The 22,844-nt window shown below is 28.4% G+C and overlaps 1 protein-coding gene and 1 long non-coding RNA gene across 7 annotated transcripts in view; one reads left to right on the top strand and one right to left on the bottom strand.

Annotated features, from left to right (window-relative positions):
* Positions 1 to 18,993, top strand: part of LOC130666304 (lachesin-like) — a 148,002-nt gene extending 129,009 nt beyond the window's left edge. For all 5 annotated transcript variants that reach the window (XM_057467161.1, XM_057467160.1, XM_057467162.1 and 2 more), the window contains exons 4-8: positions 1,366 to 1,551; positions 2,469 to 2,664; positions 5,369 to 5,497; positions 11,206 to 11,496; positions 18,434 to 18,993. In XM_057467161.1, the coding sequence (XP_057323144.1) occupies positions 1,366 to 1,551; positions 2,469 to 2,664; positions 5,369 to 5,497; positions 11,206 to 11,496; positions 18,434 to 18,693 (1,062 nt within the window). In that variant the 3' untranslated portion in view covers positions 18,694 to 18,993. The remainder of the gene's footprint in view (positions 1 to 1,365; positions 1,552 to 2,468; positions 2,665 to 5,368; positions 5,498 to 11,205; positions 11,497 to 18,433) is intronic.
* LOC130666307 (uncharacterized) overlaps positions 1 to 22,844 on the bottom strand; it is a 137,375-nt gene that overhangs the window by 83,638 nt on the left and 30,893 nt on the right. The window lies entirely within an intron of this gene.

Genomic DNA, 22,844 nt, shown 5'->3' with positions numbered 1-22,844 from the left:
TTCAGCTATAGAACAACTAGTTATAAAAGTTTTAATTAATAAATTTATTCATGTATATGCATACTCTGGCCGTCGTTTTGTAAAATAACAATAAATATAAGTTTAAATAAAAAAATCCACTAAAGAACAGTAATATCTTAGCATAAAAATTACGAAAAAAATTTTTAAAAATGGAAGCGTAATAGAGTAGCTCTTGAAAAAAGAGAATAAATAAATAAAATGAAGTAAGAAAAAAAATTAAGGCTTGTATGTTGTTAAGGGAAATAAACGAGGTGGTAGACTGGACGAAGGCGTCTGGTTCTACAATGAACCACACAATAGAGCACCGAGTTATTTTGCATATGAAAGCGCTCACGGCAGTATAGAATGTAGAGAAAAAGAAAGAGAGAAATAGGGGTAGTTATTTAAATAACCAACTGTGTGCGTATAACTATGACATACATATATATACGTATACATATATCTGAGGAGCTTTCCAAAGTCTAGTGTAATATAGAACATAGGGTTTTGTACCTTAGGTGAGTTTCAATTTCCCGTGTGGCAGCCACACACGATAAGACGAAAAAAGAAATTCTTAGTCCATCACGATACAAAATTTTTTATTCTTTCCTCCATCATCACTACAGAACGATACGGTTAACCGGCTTTTTTTATTATCCCTCAAAAAAAGGTAGAAAAAAAGTTAGAAATGAAACAAAAAATGATGAAAACGAGCGAAAGTTACAAGTGTGCGTGTCAAAGAGATTATTGGGCTTTTTTGCGGCGAAAAAAAAAATTGGGAAGGGTATGAGATAAAATTCGAAATCTTTTCATTTGGAATGGGGATCAAAGGAAAAGAATATGATACTTAATACTTAAAAAATATAAAAAAAAATAAAATAGGTATAGATAAAGGTAAAATGATAGCATGTAGCTATCTGCTACTTATACTGTTAGACTTTTTGGAGACGTGATTTTTATTTTATTTATTTTTTTTTTTATTCCTTTGTACAAACGACAAACGGCATCGATGTACAAATACTCTCAAGGGGATAAAGAGGGCTGGATGTTAGTAAGTCCGTCTTTTAGAAGAATGTTTAGTGCTTGAATGAATTTTCGTCAAATCGACGGGTAAAAACGGATCTCTGAACATACATAATATATAAATACGATCGACTGTTACAGATAATATTAAATAGAAAGGAATCAACTATAAAGTTGAATCGTTTTTTAAAAAAATTGAAATTGCTTTCTTTTCATTCCTTGAATTTTATGTAGTCGTACTTTATATTAGATCCATATACGCACACATAAAAATATATACACATTCATAAAATTTAAAATACATTTAACGACTGACAATACAGATTATTTTATTGAGGACAGGTAGCTTGGATAAAAGCAGACTCAAAAGCAGTACTGGCAATCCACGAGCACGTTATCACAAATAATGCCCGTCTATCTGTCACCCACAATGACTATAATACGTGGACTCTGCATATAAAGAATGCTAAGCAAGAGGATCGTGGACTTTACATGTGCCAAGTTAATACTGATCCTATGAAAAGCCAGGTACTTTGTTTATATTATTTTATTATTTATGTTAATCTATGAGGTGAGAGCTGGGTAATTTGGGATATCTTAAATTTTTTATGAAAACGGTTTTTTTTTCCTAACAAAATGGTTTAAATCTTAATTTATTATTTTTATGCAACGGGAGAAAAAATAATTTGGATCTATGGAAATCTAAATCCTGCATTATACTGAGATATATTTTTTTTTTCATTATTTAGAATACTGTAAATTACACGTTGACCAATGCTTAAAAAAAATAATAATTATCAACCTGTAAAAATGAACCCATTATCTACCGAGTGTTTGATTTTTTTAAAACTAACTTCGACATTTTTTTTAATGACAATTTAAAATTTGTCTTTGATCCAAATGTAAGTGATCAGTAAAATACTAAGGGTGTGCGAAAAGTTTGAACTTACGAACTATTAGATTCGAACTTGCGAATTACTCGCAAATTTTCTTTTGAACAACTTAAAATTGTAATATTTTGTACAATTATTCAAATTTTTGTCAGAGATACAAATAGAGCTCAGACACGAATCTACGAAAAAATTATTTTTGGTTATTTTAAAAACTAAGCTTTCCATTAAATAAAAATTGAATAGTTGAAAGCTGATCAGAATTTTCTCGATTTGAATCAAGTAATTTCAAAAATTACAAATAATTAAAAAACTTTCAGATAGTTCGAAAAATTTCGAATTATTCGATCCGAATAGTTATATTCAATTCGATTCGCACACCCTTATAAAATACCGATAATATTTTAGACTTAATTTCTGATAAAATAATTAAAATAATTCCATGGTTTCTTCGTAGTCTTCATTTTCCCCAGCTCTCCTTTAGGTATTGGATTCAAAGATTTAATAAGCTTTCTACGACGGTAAGATTATTTTAAACTTAATTATGATTGACAGAGCGCTTTCTTGGAAGTGGTCATACCTCCAGATATAATATCTGAAGAAACTTCCGGTGATATGATGGTCCCTGAAGGCAGTTCAGCTAAACTGACGTGTAAAGCACGAGGTTACCCTAAGCCTGAAATAATATGGAGACGAGAAGATCGTGGTGATATTATCGTCCGAGATATTAATGGTGGAACTAAAACGAGACGTAATTATAACTTTCAATATTTTACATTCAAAATTTAATTTGAGAATAATAAATTCATGTCAATTTAAGAATATTTTCAATATTCAATAATAGGCCCGTAAAATTATAATTTATGAATGATTTAAATTTATGATTTCAAAGTAATTTCACATTCTCTGAAGAAATAATTTGAATCTATTTAGATCTACATAGACAAAACTTAACAAAATTAAAATTATCAAACAACAAATTTTCAAAATTTTTAACTTGAAAAAGTTTTTGTAGCAGTAATCGTTTACAATCACATCTCCACCTATTTTTGGCCATTAAAAATCGAAAAATGTATTTTTTTAAACCTTTAATTTTTTTAATATTTTACTCTTCGGCGCATTAAAGGATATTAATTCATAAATTCATGAAAATTTGATTTTCTATGAGTACTCTCTTAAAATGAACCAGTGAAATTCCACTGATTCAACCAGTGAAGTTCACTGGTTTAACCAGTGACTAAAAGTTCACTGGTTGAATCAGTGAACGTCGCGCTCACTGGTTTCAACCAGTGAACTAAAAATATGTAAGCTCGCGGGTACAGCAGCATTCTGTACATGAGTATATTTAAGTGTTTTATTATGTCAATAAATAAGTAATATTTATTGATTGTCTTCATGTAATATTTTAACTAACTTATATATAACAATAATAATTATATGACACAATTTTTACAGAGTTTAAAAATAAATAACTTTGGAGTAATTTCAATAGCTTAGAGCTAACCTCAAAAATGAATGACATAATTTTAAAATTGAACAATATAAAAAGCCCATTGAAAATGGAAACAAATTAAAAATTTATAAATCTTAATAAATATTATTTATTTTATTACTAAATAATTTTTAATTAAATATAATTGTTATTAAGACTCTTTTTGTTTGACTTCACTTTGTTAATAAATAAACGTTTATAATAAAATAAAATTAATCTAACCTATTGTGTTTATATGTATGTAGTTTATATATATGTATCACTGGTTAAACCAGTGAACGCTCGGTTTACTGGTTGAACCAGTGGATTTCACTGGAGAATCAGTGGATTTCACTGGAAAATCAGTGAAATTTCACTGGTTCATTTTAAGAGAGAAAATTCAACTTATGAATTGCAAAAATACACACTTTTGATGTTTGTGTTGAAAATTTTGAAAAAAATTTTTTTTTTTAATTATCATTTTTTTTCGTACAATTCCTTAAAAATAAACAAATATAGGGGAGGGTGGGGCAGAGCGGCCCCCCTAAGCCCATTATTATTTTTTGTGGCTTTCAACCATAAGATCACTTTACTTTTATCCTATTTCGAACAAATTTATGGCCATTTTGCCAAAATTCTGAAAAAAAAAATTTTTTTTTGGTGGGGCAGAGCGGCCCCCCTCTAAAAAGTGATAAAAAAATTTTTTTTTCGTTTTTTTTTTTTAAATTGTTTTCATCATTAAGAATGTATTTCTTTCTCTTGATAACTATTTTTGGTTTTATATTACTCGAAAAAAATTTTTTAAAATAATTTTTTCGGAAGTTTCGGCTGGTCCATTTTGCCCCAGGTGTTATGCGTAGGGCTAAAATTATACTAATTTTTTTTTAATTTGACGATAAAAATATGAAAAAATCACTTTTTCAAAATTTTGGGCTTGTCCATTTTGCCCCACATGTCATGCGTAGGGGTAAAAATGCGCAAACATATCGGGTTTATAGTAATTAGTCAAAAAAAAAAAATTTTTTTTTTGACCAAAATTTCAGGGGGGCCGCTCTGCCCCACCCTCCCCTACATATATAGAAATGTTGATTTTTCATGTACCTGAAGATCGGAACGTTTTTCGCTTAACGAAAATAAAAAAAATTTAAGTAATTTGACTGCTTAAAGATGACTTAAGGGGTAATTTGGGGTGGCTGTAATTTTCGGTTGACATTCTAGCACCCATGCGAAACAGTTCGGAAATCTAGATCCAGTAGATTTTTTATTTTTCATTTCGTTTTTTTATTTTCGTTTCGCGAAAAACGTTCGGATCTTTAGGTACACGATTTTTCTATTTTTTATGATTTTTTGAATATTTCACAATTTTCTGTTTTTGGCCATAAAAAATGGAAAAATGCTTTTTTTTTTTTTACAACTATTACAAAATAAGTGGAGCCGTAATTATAAATAATTACCAAATCTTTAAATATTAAATTTCATGCACACTGATATTAGTAGATATAATTACATACATCATTTATTAAAATTTATTCAGTATTATGTCATATTATACGACTTTTAAAAATTAATTAAAATTATTGTTACCAAGCATGAAAATTCAATTAATATTAAAAGCAGCAATTGATTAAATAAATTATAAATTATTATCATATTCTAAAATGCAAGTTATATCTGAAATAAAAAAGTATATAATTTATAATAGAGATAACTTATTAAAATATTATATTTTCAATAAAATACGTCTAAAGTATTTTTAGTTTGTGGAGTGACTACTTCAACTGTTCAATATTCTCTTTAAATAATAATTGCATTTATTAAAAATTATACATTTCATTAAAATTGTATAAAAATATAAATAATTTAACGATTATTAATAATCGGTTGTAGAAGTGAAGCAATTTAATAAATTAAATTTCAAATTTTAATTTGAAAATAATATCAATAAAACTTTTAAATAATTAAAAAAAATTTATTTTAATTACAGAAACTTCTGTCCAAGGCGAGATATTGATTCTAACGAAGGTAACGAGAAGTGAAATGGGGACTTATATGTGTATAGCAAGTAACGGAGTGCCGCCATCGGTCAGTAAACAGATGATGTTGCATGTCAACTGTAAGTAAACAAAAACCTCTTAGTTGTGTTTAACTTCAACACCTTTGAGTACACTTTCAAATATTTATATAGAACGTAGATCCTTCAATAACAACTACAGTAACAATAACAATTGACATTGTAACAGTATCATCAAAAGATTATCAGTATCAAGAAAATTTCTGTGACAGTATCCCAACTCACTTGTTAACTAGAGAAAAACACCATTGAGATAGTTAGTCTCTTACTCTTAGCATAATTTCGACGTTGGTGCTCAAATATACCCGGCTTAAATTGGCCAGCCAGTCAGCCAACTGAGGTTTAAAACAAAAAGTTTTGATAAAAATAAAAAAAAATATAAAATACAGCTTTTATGAGAGTGGGAATAGCTGTAGTACAAAGTTGGTATACTTGGTTGGTGGGTATACAGAGTAGTTAGTTGGTTTACAAGGGTTGCTAGACTATTTTCCCAGAGAAAGAAAGTTTTAGAAAGAAACTAGCATTGAAATGAACTAAGCAAAACGAAAAAATAACTAAAGAAGAAAGATAATTAAATTACATTTTAAAACTATGTATACATAATGGGAATGAGTCTTTGTGAAATAAGCTATGTATATATATGTTTATGTATATATGACTTTAGAAAAAACGTTCTGGTGGAAATGTGGCAGGTTACTTAAAGTTATACCCAAGGCAAGCCAAGGCTCACGTCTCGTGTCTCTCTGGCTAGCAATATCGCCTGAGGTAATTCTTCCACGGAAATTGGATGTACTCTCACGCCAACCCTACCTCGACGTCCGACTTGCCTTCACCCATCCTGATAATTCACCCTCATTGAATAACCGCGTGATCACGCTAGACTTATATCCCTGATCTGCTGACACAGCCGTTATTAATTTTCTTTTTCCTTTTTCCTTGGTAAATATATCAAGAAAACGTTTAGTTTCATTTAATTTGTTTTTTTTTCTTTTGGGTTATTTATGGTTAAATATTCATTAGATTTTCATTAAAGATATTATTTCATTTTAATAAAAGAATTTTTTAAAGAATGTAAATAGGTTGTTACTAAAGTATTTGATAAAAATTAGCAGAATACAAAAAATAATAAATCAGAAACTTTGAAAATCAGGTCAATTTTTAACTTGAATTATTTTGGCAAAACGCCTAAATTTCCATCCTCAGAGAACTAATACGAAAATCAATATATAAATTACATCATTTAAAAACTATATCCATAAAATCTTTAGAAAAAAAATAAAAAAAAATATTTGAAAACTTTTTAACTCCAAAAACCTTTCAATTCATTCCTCTTCCATCCAACATACTTAACTTACTTTTTTATTACTCAGAGTATACTGCTGCATTCCCAATACTACAGATACTTTTATTCCAACTCCAAAAGTCACAAACTAAAAACATTTTTTTAAACACATCACTAGCTTTGAAACCAAATTAAAAAGAAAATAACAAACCTAAAACTATTTTTACAATGCATTTTCACTTTATTTAAAAAGTATCTTAATATCTTTAAAAAGATTAATTATTCTATCTTTAAATCGAATATTAAATTAAGTTTATTTTATAAGAAAAACAGAAGGCACGGCGGCCCACCCAAACGAGTAATTATTTTTTATGGTTTGTCAGTACCGGGTGCACATTGATTTGACTTTTTTCGGAGAATTTTGATATTATTTTTAAGACAATTTAAAAAAAAAAAGTTTATTTCTGGCCGGGTCACGTTATAATTTGTTTTTTTTTTTAAATTCATTTTTGGTGGTTTTAATTACCGTACATACTTCAATTTCATTTACAGTATATGAATTTTTAATGATGTACAACATGTTTGCGTGTTTTTTCTTTTACATTCTTTTCTGGGGTGCAACGATCTCTCCGAAATAAATTATAAACTAAAATTTTCGTTCCATAAAAACATACTTTCTTTTTTTTAAATTTTCCAGATGTCCCATTTTACTCCAGATACTCTGCTTCGCTTCTCAATTCCTAATAAATTCTAAATATCGAAAGAACTTTATCAGATAGTTACATTTTTTTTCTTTACAAAATTATTCGGTTGAGCCGTTTTGCCCCGATCTCTCCTATTTATTAAACACGAATATATGTTCATACATCTATGTGAATATGGGGAAAGATGTCTCTTTATAGACAAAGAATTGACTACTTGGGATCATGAGATCCGTTCCCGTAATATATGATTTTTACTCTTTAGACGGCAATAAAAAATAAAACCCATATTTCATAGGAAATATTCAAATATTTCACAGAAATAACTACTATGATATAACATAGAGTAACGATTCCCATAACGATAATTTTTACTATCTTGTTCCAAACCATTACGAGAATAATTTCTATAAAACACAGTATCCATAACTTTAAATTACTTTCTATGCATAAACCATAATTTAAATTCATAATCCATATAGTCTCTTATTTTTATTTAGTCGGAGCTTCCCTTATTAATAAAAATTTATATTAATAAACGCAGCATCACGAACAAATAAATTTATATGGCCTTTAAAGCCTTCTTAAGTAGGCAATAATGTAGAGTTGAGTCTCCCAACTCCCGTTATCTTATTACTTCAACATTATATATCTAAGTATCCCTGTATATCTCAAAACGATATTCTCCTGAGCGTTTCTGTTTGCCACATCCTTCATTTCTACGGTTTCTCCTCTGTACATAGTACACTATACACTTAATTCAACGTTCTATATAAGTATAAAACTCTATCTCTATGTAGTTCAGCAAGCACTAGTATAGTAGTACAACGTAGAGAAAGTGAAACAACATGTAACTTAACCAAAATCTACTTGTGTTGCTTCCAACAATGGAACCGCAAACTGTGCACAGACAAGTAGACAACCTACCGATCCTTATATATACTAAAACAATACTATACAATGTTTATCTATTAGATACTTATTCTATACTACGATCGGATCAAATTCGCAGTAGCCAAAACTTTGGCCGGATTCCCGTCATTTAATTGTGTACCAATTATCTATTCATTTAGTTTGTTTACATATTACTAACAGAATAAATGAATTAACAAATACATTATTGTATTGTATTGTGTAAATAATATATAAATTCAAATTTAAGCGATTTAAAATCTAAACTATCGAAACTAATACCAATAGCCATACACACTCAATTAATTGGTCGTTAAATCCTCTTCACAATGGGAGCTTGGTTTAATGCCCACATTCGCAATGTGCACCCGCGAATCGTTTGCATTTCATGGATGTTTTGCGTGAGGGATGGTTATATCGACGATCCGCACAAGCAACAGCAAACGATTGATTTATAGCCGCGTTTTGGTTTGGCTTCTAAACAACTAAAGCTATGAGAAAGTTTTAATTGGTTACGGAAGTACATTTTTATTTGGTAACTAAATTTACATTCACAAGTTTTGTTTCTCTATGGAAACTATTTCCAATAAATTGCACATTGTTTGTTGAATAGTTTTATTGTAAATATATGTAAAGTACACGGAGAAAAAAAAACAGTTACTTTTCCTAAGTTAGCATAGTAACTATTACTATAGTGACATAGGAAGTTTTTATACGTCAATATAAGAAAAAATAGTATGGTACATCGGAAATTTACCGATAATACATCAAAAAAATTTATATGTTAAAATAGTAATTCCTATGTTAAACACGAGATTATTCTTATTTGAACACGGGAATAATTCCTATAGGTTTAACATAGAAATAATTTCTACTGTAAAAAATTTTTGGTGCGAAAATGGTCTCCGAGGACTTAACAGGGTACCGTCTGTGTAAATCGATCGTGCAAAATTTTCTTGATGTGGTAATGACGACCATAATATTATAGTAATGGTAACCATAATGTTATGGTAATGGTTACTATAATATTATGGTAATGATTACCATACACCAAAATAATCTACAAACTAATTTACTAAGAAGTTGACCACCCAGGCCACTCACAAAACCTCCTGCTACTTTCTGAACTAGAAAACAATATTTCAGATCTTGTTTCGAGTTTTTAAAGCTTGGATTTCTTTAGAAGTCTTGATAAAATAATATCAATATCACCTGGGATATCTTTCTTGTAGAATTAAAAATAAAATTTGAAAAAATAATAATAATATTATTATGTCCTCGCGCTGCTTAATATGTATGAAAAAATGCTTCTCAATGAATGAGAACCAAAGTTTATAAAAATATTGATGCTTTCTTGGTGGTCACTGTAGATTTACTTGAGTGGTGTTTACCAAGTTTATTTTATTGAAATAAGTATAGAAATTCTTAAATCGAGAAAATATTACTTGGTTGAACTATGTATTTTTTTAAGTTTGGTAATGTAACAGATATTAACATCACACCGCAGACCTAAAATTTTTTACAGTACATGCGGATATAGTATATTTTTCTATATTACTAAGAAAAATTTCCTGTTGCGTAGAAAGTTCCACTTTGTCGACATAGGCACAGTTCCGATATAGCATAGTAATCATTTTTATGATAACATAGTAAATATTCCAATGTGTTTTTTTTCTCCGTGTAAAATTACATGAAGAAGAAAGTACAGTAACTATTACTCTTGTAACGAGTACTATGAGCATTGTTTTTTTTTCATTTTTTCTGGTAATCATTACTATGTTATTTCGAAAACTCAAGATTCTGGTACTTGTACTGTATTGTTTTCATTAATGCCTGGCTCTCTGCCTGAGTAATGAGAGATCGCAGGGGCGGGTTCGGAGAGGCATTAACGATAATGAGTGTACAACATGGGAATGAGTTCCATGCTGTTGGGGTTATGTTTCAATTTGCTAGATTAATGCTATTACTTTTTTGATAGTAATTACACCGCCATCTATAGGAAATTTTTATAACCTTAGTATCGAATAATTACCAGACAGCTCGGGAATAATTAACCTACAATTTTTTATCGTGTACTGGTTTCAAACAGTCCAAGTATACAGAGAAATCATTCTTGTTTGAAATGCTATAGTGTCGTAGTAAAGCCAGACTATGTTGGCCACCTGCAGAAATTGAAATAAACATGTTCAAAAATTACTATGACCATAGGAATTTTTCTTATTGTCATAGTAATTTTTGAAAGTGTTTGTTCCAAGTTCCGTCAGGTAGCCCGCATGGTCCGAATTTACTATGACACCATAACATTTTAAGCAAGAATAACTTTTCCGTGTAAGTGTCAATGAGATACATCAGAATGTCAAACAAATTTTTTGAGAAGTCGCAGGCATTTCGCTGTGTTTTACTCTCTCCTATTTGCCATGGAAACTAAAAATTTCGATAAAGTGATTTATACAATATGAAAATACATTGTTATATATTTCTATTGTCTTCAAAGATATCTGAATTACCAACCTCAGAAGCAATATTTTTTATGCTATTCATACGGAAAAAAAAAAAAAAACTAAATTCTTTGTCCGATAGTAATGAACCAAGTTATTCAATTTGTCGTTTGAGAATTTAATACTATTGACTGGAAACGAAAAATTGTTAATAATTTGTTTCTTTCCGTATATTTACTGAAAACCTCGAGTTTAATCAAAAAGACGTAAGAAGCTTATTTAAATCTTATAACTTATAACAAAAAGTAGCTTATGTTCATTTAACAGAACTTCTCTTTGAACATAAACTTTAGTTAGAATACAAAGTGGAATATATACATACTTATGTGCTTTTTTGTATTTCTATTTGAATTCTAGTTCATCCGATGATTCAAGTTCCAAACCAGTTAGTTGGTGCACCTGCAGGAACAAACGTCACGCTAGTTTGTCAAGTGGAAGCTTCTCCAAAGGCTATCAACTATTGGACTCGCGAAACCGGCGAAATGATAATAACTAATCACAAGTATACAATGTCCGAAGAAAGGATGTCTGATTACAGTGTACAAATGCGGTTAATTATACGTAATTTACAGAAAAGTGATTTAGGTGGCTACAAATGTATTTCAAAAAATTCAATCGGAGAAGCTGAAAGTAATATACGGCTCTACGGTAAGTAAACTTCAGAAAAATTATACTTCATCTAAACTTTTTTTATAAAACTAAGACTTTCTTATAAATAACCAAAAAATGATTTCCAAAATGTTTATCATGAAATATTTCAAAGGTTAAAACAATTTTAAATTTTCAGTTAAAAATTTTAACTTTTTTGAAATCTTTTAACCCGGGTCAAAAAAATAACTTGATTTTAGCTGCTATAATTTTTAACTTCCCGCTAAGAAAATTGTAAATTTTCAAAAATTCGGGAAGTTATTGGTTTCGGTCCGATTTACGAAAATCGAATTTCCATCAGATGTCGACGTTTCGAGGTCCTAGGAAGCTATCCTGACTAATTTCACGATGATGTCCGAGTGTATGTATGTGTGTACGTACGTACGTACGTACGTATGTATGTATGTAAATATTCATAACTCTTGAACGGATGAACCGATTTTGATCGTTGAGGTGTCATTCGACGCGGCTTGTTAATGTCTTGAGGCCGTATAAATTTGAACTTAATCGGTAGGGTGCGTTCAGAGATATTTCAAAAATAAAATTTTTTCGAAAATGTTTTATTTGGATAACTTTTAATTTGCTCGATGGATTTATTCCAAAATCTAATCAGCTCTAAAACTCTATAAGCCGCGTCGAATGCCACCTCAACCATCAAAATCGGTTCATTCGTTCAAGAGAAACCGTTGACGAAAGAATTCAAAAAAAATTTTTTCCTTGGTTTTTTTGAAATTTCTCAAAAACGGCTGAATAAATCAATTTCAAAATTCGACCAGCTTTAGAACTTGATAAAACGCGTCGATTGCCACCTCAACCATCAAAATCGGTTAATTCGTTCGCGAGATATCGTGGAAGAAAGAAATGCTAAAAAATGGTTTTTTACAAAACAATGGCATACAAAAGTAATTGCGAGCTCGAAGAGCTCGAAAATATATTCACAATAATGTTTTCGAGCTCAGCGAGCTCGGAAACAGCGGGAAGTTTTGGGGCTGGCCCGCAGGGTCAACTGACAGACCGATTTTTTTGACTTGCATTTGACTTAAACGGAGAGAAATGTCAAGTAAATATGCCTATGCAGCATAGTAATGGTTACATTACTCTATAGTTTGTGTTATGCCGCTCTTATGTGACTGCTTATACAAACTATAGAGTGATGTAACCAACACTATGCTGCATAGGAATATTCACTTGACATTTTTCTCCGTGTAGGTAACATGTACCTGAAGATCGGAACCTTTTTCGCGCAACGAAAATGAAAAAAATTTATGTAATTTGACTGATTAAGGGGTGGCCTGCAATTTTCGGCTGTCATACTAGAACCTATGCGAAGATTTCAAAAACCTAGATCCAGTAGATTTTTTACTTTTCGTTTCGTGTTATATTTTCGTTCCGCGAAAAACGTTTTGATCTTCAGGTACATTAGTTAACTTAATTTTGGGTACACTTGCTTTTTTCAATTTCAATATGACTTGACTTACATCATGACTTACATTTAAGTCAAATCCAAGACAACGTGACTTTAATTTGATTCAGTTGACGTAAATCGGTAGTAAGTAAGACAATTTAGTCAAAAGCAAGAATATGTTTTAATATCTTAAAATATGTTTTTCATTTATTAGAAAAAGAACTTAAACTTAATTTGCTTTATTTTCAATTTCTCAAAATTATGCCAAAATCAAGATATTTTTTTGACCCAGGAACATTATTAAGTAAAACAATAATTGAATGGTAATTACGTTTGAAGATATTTAAGAAAAAAAGTCTCCTTGACTTTAACAAAATCCTCCCTAAATTCTCAAAAAGTTTTTTGCGATTTTTTTATCGTTCACATAAAGTTCAAAATTAGTAAACGTTAAATTTAAAAAAATTCGAACCATCAGATTTAAACCGAGGATCGTCTCAATTTGAAAATTTTCAAGCTTAAAATCGTCGACTGAAAATTTTAGACTGAGTTAAATTAGAAAGTTTACACCATGATAAGCCAAAAATGTCTAGTTGCTTTTTGTTACTAAATTAAATAAAAAAAAAATTCAAATAAAACCCCATCAAACAATTCATTGATTTACAAAAATTATTAATTGGCTAAATAAAATTTGTTAATTTTAAAATATTCTAAAAAAAATAAAGTTTTAATAATGTTATTCTATTTTTAATGGAATAGATTAGCTTAGCAATTTTCCGGGGTAAACACGAGAGAAAGCTCGTTGTCTCGTGCATATCCCGTTTATCTTAGAATGCGTTTGCATCTCGTAAAGTCACGCGATCAGATAAGCCAGCTAGATTAACTATTGAACCGTGAAGTCGAAGGTGTTAAGCTCGTCGTGAAACACAAGTAAGATTAAATAAGAAAAAACTGTCTTGATAAAAATAAAAAAACGTAACAAGAAATAAAATGTTTAATGTAAGAGTTCAGTAGATAAAAATCCAGATTAAACTAAGAAACAATCTAAAATGTATAACGGAAAATAATAAAAAATTTGACAAAAAAAGAACTATATAAAATAAGCTAGTCACGTGCAAAAGGTGTTAGGACAAAGTTGCCAATAGAAACAATATCCTTGAACGTATTAGTTATCGTTTATCAGTTGGGCAGATGAAAGCTGAAACAGAAACTGAAATTGGGTAAGCCATGTGTTGCCAGACATGATCGATAAAAGTCTACCAAGTGTTATCACTGCTAAACTGCGATATTCAACTTTTTCTACTCTTTCTGTTATATTTATTTATCTCTTTTACTCTTTGCCGAGCATTCTCTCTTGTCACCCTTCAATATCGCCCAATTTTGCGGGATTAAAAGATAAATTGAACGTAATAAATGAAACTCTCACTTTGACGTAATAAAGAAAATAAAATAAAATTATTTGATTAAATGAAAATAAACGAAACTTTTATATGTCAATATATGTTTACGGAAAATTTCATATTTATTTTCTTTGATTTATTATTTAAGTTTCTACTACTAATTTTATTATAACAATCCAATACAGCTAAATAAACTTTATACATTTATCATTTCACTTTCAATTCATTTATCAATATATGTTTTATTATTATTTATGAGCATTATAAAATCGATTAACAGTTGGTTAATATTTTATTTAAATCGTTGGTTACTAATAATTTGTATTTCTGAACACAGCGGATAAAATACCTATTTGGAAAAATTAATCATTCGGTTATTTACATTAATGAGAACAATCATTTTACATCAAAATTTATAATATTTTTAACCGATAAAAGTATTTTTTAATATGAGAAAATAATAATGGCGATTTATAATGAGAATTTGAAAAAAAACTTATTAAAAGTCAACTTTTCATTTTTAAATTAAATATGAACTTTTTATAACCAAGATTTTATTGACCAAAACAAAAATTACGTTATCCAAAATAATAATTTTTCGAAGTTAAAAAATTTACTTTTTTCGTAGACAATATAGAGAGTAATTATTGACAAAACTAATAATTTTAATTTCATCGAAAAAAAAAAAATTTCTTGCTCCAAAACATTTTGTGTATCATGAATTGAATAAAAAAATTTTTTCTCACTCAAAAAAATCTGTTCTCGCTTTATAAAAATTTTAGTTTTCAATTCATAATGCAAAAAATTTCTTGGTGCAAATGAAAATTTTCTTGAAAAAATTTTTCGCACGAAGAAAACCTCTTTTGCTGTGGAAAATTACAATACTGATAATGGAATTATGACAAAATTTCCAACTTTTTATTTTTATAAATCAAAATCTATTAAAATGAACAGTTTCAAATTTGTATCAAATTTAATTTTTGATAAACCTTTTGAAATGACGTATAATAGCGTCCTAATTAAGGTGAGAGATCCAGTACCCGATCAGGGAACTAGTACCCGATTACTCATGTATTTGTATATCTATATTTACTAAATTTTACTAAATATAGATATGCAAATACATGGAGTGATCGGGTACTAGTCCCTTATCGGGTACTAGGTCTTTTACTTTACCTCAAAATGTAAATTGTATAAAAATCGATTTTTGCAAATCAGACAAAAATCAACAATTTTTTTATTTTATATTTTCATAGCAAAAAGTTGAACAATTATAATTATAATCGACAATTTAATAATTTAAAAAAACTTTTTCATTTTTCCAAAAGGTTATCATTTTTTCAGTAAACGATTCAAACATACGTTCTGATAATGACACTGAAGTTAGAAGACAATTAAAAATATTCAGATTTTTTTTTTTTTCAACAAATCAATGATAGAAAAAAAAACTTAAAATGTGCATCTGTAGAAAATTTTGAAAAACTATTAGCGCGATTTTAAAAAAATTTTTTTTTTTATAATTTATCGTTTCTAAAAAAACCCAAAAATTATTAGACGTCAGCTAACTTCAGTATCATATTTTATAAATAAACTGTAAGAATAAAAATAATGAAATGTGATGTAATTTCTTGTCCAAATAACATTCAATAGAATCGATAATTCCAATCTTCCTATTTATTCTGATACTACAGCTAAGCCAAACCAAGTTATTTGTCTTCTCAATGTATAATATTAGATCTATGAAAGAGATATTCTAGTTTAGAATATTTGAAATTAATGACCTGAATATTATTACAAATCAATACTAGCCAAATTCGTATGAACAAAAAAAATTATTTATTCAAAAGGTTTAATAGCCATTCAAATGCTCAATCATGCATACAACGCATTCAAACTCACTAAACGTAATCAGATTAAATTTAGATAGCTATACATACAAGTTAACAGTTCATTTCATTTGAACATCTTTATTTTTTTAATACTCTCACAAATTTTGAGCTCAATTTACCTACTAAATTTATCTACGCAAATAAATTATCCGTCTTTCGTTAGTAATGCAAAAAAAAAAAACGTACGTCACCGATCCACTTTTTTACACTCGAAAAAATTAATGGAACTTTATTTGTTGCACTCATGAATGATAATTTGAAATAAATTTAATTCTAAAACAAATCAGAATTTTTGAACAATCGAAATTTAAAATCTTTTGTTATACACTTAGAAAACATATTGCAGATAAAATTAGTGCTGATATAACCAAACTGTCATTGGTTGAAAGGCTGTGATTAAAATACATCGAACAAAACGGATAGATTCTTTGAAAGACGTCATCTTCAGACTGAAGGATTCCTTTCAATGACCAGCGTAGTTGTGACAACCGAAAACTGTCTTTGATACTAACTTATTTCGATATTCATTTAACTAAATTTCAGTGGTTGATCCAATACTATAAGAGCTTAGTCAATTCATCAATATTTGAGCAACGGAATAACTTAATTATTTTAACGTCACAATAGATTTGAATAGAAGAAACATTACACTGTAAAAAATTTGCGGAGTGAACGCGGATCACATCTGAAGTGAATTCGGTGAAATTAACTCCTAAAGGGAGTTCATTTTAATGTTAAAATTCCAAATCGGAGTGGATTCGGATTTAAATAAAATCTGTAATTACACAGTAAAAAACATAGTGTATCTGTGTTAAAAACGGCCCGTGTTAAATTTTTTGTGCTGATTATTTTGTGTCGAATCAACACAATTCTCTGTATTACTTTACCATTTTTAATTGATCTACTATCCAACACTTTAAAAGTGTTACCTAGTACAAAAATCTAAATTATCAACATTTATTAAATGTTACTTTAAAATCAACACAAAAAAAGTATTGAAGCGACTTTTGAATTGTGTTAAAAAAAATGTCTTTCCTCTATTCACGCGGGAAGCGCCATTAAGCATCAGTTCTGCTCGGTTAGTTATTATTTTTGTGACAATGGCTTTATTTATTTTCAATTGATGGAACCGTTCCTTTCAGTCACATGTCTGAGTGCTGTTTACAACATTAGTTCCCGCTGAACAGTAGTCAGACATGTGACTGAAAGGAACAGTTCCTGTCCAGCACAGGAATGGTTACTATGCTGAACGACAATGATATGCATTTGTCCGGGGAGTCTTTCGCATCTCCACATAGGACCTATACCTATTTTATATAGTAACACATCGACTGCTGAAAGGAACCTGTATTATCTGGAAAGCGCATATTTTTATTTTTTTTTTTTTTTGGTAATTGATTTGTTGAAAAAAAAATTCGAAAATTGTTAAATGTCTGCTAACTTTAGGATCATGTTTACTATCACAAAATAGTTAAATGTTAAATAGTAATTGTAGTCACTTTTGATAACCTAAGAATAATCCATAGTACAAAAATAAAATGTAAAAGTTAACATGTTTTCTGTGTCGCCATTAACATTTAAAAGTGTTGAAATTACTTCTCATATTACTCGAATTTTGTGTTCAAATTTTGACACATTTTTTACTGTGCACTCTGAATTCGATCCCGCTTTTCTACAGTTTATCAAATAAAATAATTGAATTATTAAAGAAAATGATAAACACAACATGAATCAATAAAGATTTATTTGAGTCGATGACGTCAATGATTATCTCAATGATTATTTTTTAATGTCAGAATTTATTGATGAAGTAAAAGTACTCAGAACTTTGAATTAAATAAATAAATACTTGAGATTAAAAATACTCGTTGCTATCTCACCAACGACAGAGTAAATTTGTTAGCGGAATATTTTCATTTTTTTCATCAGTGGAATAGAATTTATTTGAAATATAGATTCTTTAATATCAATTAGTTTCTTGACAACTATGCAGACAAAATAATACTGACCTAAACTATTTCTCTCCTAGATAACAAAATTAAAACAATATAAAAATTATATTCCATGAAAAATTTTTACAAAATACCTAGACTTTGAATCGTTATTTCTAGGTAATTACTGATAGCAAAATTTTTAAATTCCTGTCTAATTAACATTTAATTGTTGTGTGTTGTTAAATGTATTTTTAATTGGGTTTACGTAAACAGCTCTTATATTTAATTAGTTTAATTAAATTTGTTAAAAAGATATGGATTTAACCGAGCACTCGAGGAAAAACAACGAGGTGCCGAATGAAGACGATTCGAGTGAGTCACGCGAGCATCATGGACACAGGCTGAACCGCATTTATCAAGGATCCCTTAGGGAAAGTGGTTCAACGCGGCGAACGCCCCTTGACACGGAAGGTACTTCAGCAGCCACAACTATTATCAAAAGTTTTCCAAAATTATATATTATTTTAATAATCCACTGTACACTAAATATTATCCATACCGTAATCACGTAAATTACAATTAAAAACACTATTAATAATTTAAATTAAAATTCTATTTATAATTATAAATATATATAGATGTATATATATATATTTATCATGTAAAACGCTCACGTGTTTTATACAAGTGTTCAGCATTGAATAATTGCAATGGAGTGTGTGTAAATTAAATAGAACTTAACGTTATTAAACTCCAAGCAGTATTTGCTTCATTATATGAAAGCATTATTGGCAAAATTAATCAAATTAATAATTTGATACTCAACTAATTAATTTAATTAAAAAACAACAGTGCCAAATAATAAAATATAATATGACGTGTTTTAACATAAAGTTAAGTGATTAATAAAATTTCATTTTTAATTTTTCGTTTATATATATATATATATATATATATATATATGTCAAGTTTTTTTCTTCTCAAGCTTAATTACGATTGTAAATAATTATTAATAAAATACTATATATATCTATATATACATATATAAATTGGAGAGCATCAAAGAACTTTATACAATTTAATATAATATAGTTTCAATTAATACACGCAAACACGTGCCACTTGATATATAAATATATGTGTATTTAATAAAATAGAAAATATATTATATCAAGTAAAGTGTAAATAAATAGCCACTTAAGTATTGTCTATTCATCTTACTGCTTGGTAATAAAATATATAATATATAAGACAAATAAAACTCGACGGACACTTGCTAATAAAAGTAAATGGCTTTTTAAAATAAAAAATATATATACATTTAACATAAATATTAACGTCCAATATTAGCACTGGAAGATAATATCATTTGTGTAAATATTTAACTAAATTTAATATTATCAATAAATTTGGTTCATCTAAACGTTATATCCGTATCGAGTTTGTGACATTAAATCATTTTCTAATAATGTAGAGGGAGTGATAATCAATGGAATGCCTTAATGAATAATCAATTATTATGGCTTTTTGTTTTCATATATTTCAAACAAATCTATTATATATTATTTTACAATAATTATAATGGAACATTTTCTTCTGAGGTATGAAATTACACAATAAAGTTTTCTTTGTAATTTTTTTTACTGGATTTAATTATTTTACACTGTAAAATATTTTTGGACTCAGTGTGTTATAAATGACTCGGTGTAAAAATTACACCAAATATTGGGTTAAATTTAGGCGGTGTGAATTAAAAATTTTTACATCATCAAGTATGTAAATGTGTAATTTATGATAATTTTGCGTTGAGAAAAATAATCATAAAAATATGGAAATGTTCTAAATACTATTTAACATCTAAATAAATTAGTATATATAAGATTATTGTTTCTGGTATTCTCTAGGGTTTAAGAACTAAACGAACTATAATGTGTTGCTCTGAAAACAAAGATTATTTATTTTATTTATTATAAATTCTATTACTAAACACTAACACATTATTTATCGAATTCCTACTGAAAATAAAGAAACTACATTAGAAGTTTATTTTTCAATATGTCAATTTCTTTTAACACTCTTTAATTTATTAATTATTTTCTTGGTATTGTTAAGTATGACGCCGTCTAATGACCGTTCTTCTTATATCTACTCTCGATTTTGTAGAGGTATACTACCCAACTATAAAATATGTAAACCTCGTGGAACGCGGCAGAATTCAAAATTAAAGAAATATACAGTTTCTTTACATATATTAACTGATTAAATAGTTAAAAATGTTCAATATCATTTGTTGCTCATTAATTACTAGAGTCATGCGAGAGAAGTGTGCACAAACCCATACATTTCAGTCCGAAATGAATGGGGTTGCGCAAACTTACCTACCGCGTACACTTGCTCCACATGACTCTAAAATTATAACGAGTAACACGGAATGGTGTAAAAAAAGTAGATTACACCGTGTTAAAATCACACGGATGGATAATTTACACAGAGGATTTTTTGCACCGTTATTTCTCACTTCACAGCCCGGTAAATTTCTCGGGGGCCATTTTAATATCAAAATTTTTTACAGTGTTGATACTTTAATTTTACTTATATTGATTGAGTTTATGATGATTTAGTCATATTTTTAATTTTGTAAAATTTTCTAGTTACCCCATTTCACCATAAGTACTCTGTGTCACTCTACCCGAGTCGAAATATTAGACGTAAATTGAACGTTTTTAATGTTTTGAACGTATTGAACATTCAAAATGAAGGTGTAACGTTTTTATAGTACCTAGAATGTAACTTCGTAATCATAATCTAGAAGCATGGAACTGGAAAACATTTGTTTTCAAAATCCGAATTTTTTTGCTATGCCTTTATGGCTCTCGGTAACTGCCCTAAGAGCCAGAAAGACATACTAGAAAATTTTGGAAAATTGACGTGATTATAATCCAGAAGTATAAAAAATTGGCCAAAAATTTTTCAAGGTTTTTAATTACGTTTTGGTTTCGTGATAGTTCAATCTACGTTTTGAATAAGCTACACACAAAAAAAGGAATTCTTGGGTCAAGAAGAAAATCGTTTCCAAAAATAAATTCTCAAATTAAAATATCCTCTTTTCTTGTTTGAAAAAATTTTCTCTTGGTAAAAAATTTTTTTTTTTTTAATTAGAGTATATAAAGCTCTTCAATAAAGAAATTCAATTTTGATTTAAAAATATAAATTTTTGCTTTAAATGTTTTTAGTTTCTCCGAACAAGAAAACAACTTGGTTGGCTCAAGAAAATTTAGCTCTTGGTTTTAGAAGATACCAACTCATTCTAAAAACATCGTTCTCTCGAATGTAGTCGATATCGATTCATTTCGATACATCGAGTTTTTAAACGGAGGTACATTTAACTTACTCCAAGTAAAAATTAATTTATTTAAAGATTTGATAACATTTAGTTCAAAATAAATGTAGACTTTATCTGAAAACAATTAATTTTAGATTAAAAAAATAAAAAACTCATTTTAAAACTAAATTATACATTATCGTAAAATAAAAAATACTTTTATTTAAAATACAATAATTAAGTTCAATTTTAAATTAATGGTTTTTATTAAAAATTATATTTTCAGAGTATATACAATTAATCATCAAAATATATTTTGATTCTTTATTACAATGAAATTTTTTTTTTTTGTTACAAAAATAAATGAAAGGTTAGGTTATTTATCCTGGCTTCATTGACAGCATCAACTGCATGATATATATCACACTAGAAAGGAAACAATTTTATGTAAATTTAGGATCAGAAATGATAACAAACGTGACTATCTGATATGATTAAAAACAGCATAAATAATAATTAACTTACTTTTTTGTGATTGAAACGACACCATTTAACTTAACGTGAATCAGGAAAAACACCAGATATAATGACTAATAACTACAATAACTTACATTTTTACCGAACACTTCAATTCAAAACAATTTATGTATATGAATTAGTTAATTGTATAATTAATAAACTAATACTATTAGAATATTGGTGTGTAATATACATATAATTGCACATATGCGGCGCCAGCGCTGAACAGACTCGTTTCATTTTTTTGGGATCTTCGGGCGTCTACGTGCATACACAAAGTAGTGTCCGAAGTAGAGAAGCTGCATAGACTCGAGTGCTCCTGTTATCCGAATGCTGCTATGGAAAAAAACCAAGAGCTTGATTTTCTTGACTTGAATTTTTTTTATTTTTGTTTCAAGCAATAGCCACTAGTTGGTTTAAGAAATCTGACTCCTTACGTAGAGAAGTTAAATTTCATAGAATAAAATATTCAATATACATGAATGAAGAAATTCAAAATATTAATTCAAAAAACAATTTACTTTCTTTAAATATTTTTTCTTTTTGAACTAAAATAATATATTTTTAACTTAAAACTTTAACCCATTTGGGTCGAAAACATAACTTTTTGAATCAAAATAATCAAAATTAAGAGAAAATTTTCTTCAACCAAGATTTATTCCATTTTCCTAAATATTCTCTTGACTCAAGATAATTCTCTTTGAACCAAGATAACCTTTCGATCAGTGTACAAATGGTCAATTCAAGTTTTTAATGTCCAAAAAATTCAAAACGTTAAAAACGTTCGATTTACGTCTAATATTTCGACTCGGGTAAGGTTCAGAACAATTGCAAAAAAAAAATTTAATTTCACTTTACTTTCAAAGTGCCCCTTTGTACCCT

This window comes from Microplitis mediator, chromosome 4, assembly GCF_029852145.1.
Source record: "Microplitis mediator isolate UGA2020A chromosome 4, iyMicMedi2.1, whole genome shotgun sequence".
NCBI lineage: Eukaryota > Metazoa > Arthropoda > Insecta > Hymenoptera > Braconidae > Microplitis > Microplitis mediator.
The sequence above is the reverse complement of the archived record's forward strand: the minus strand, read 5'-3'. Positions and strand labels throughout refer to the sequence as shown.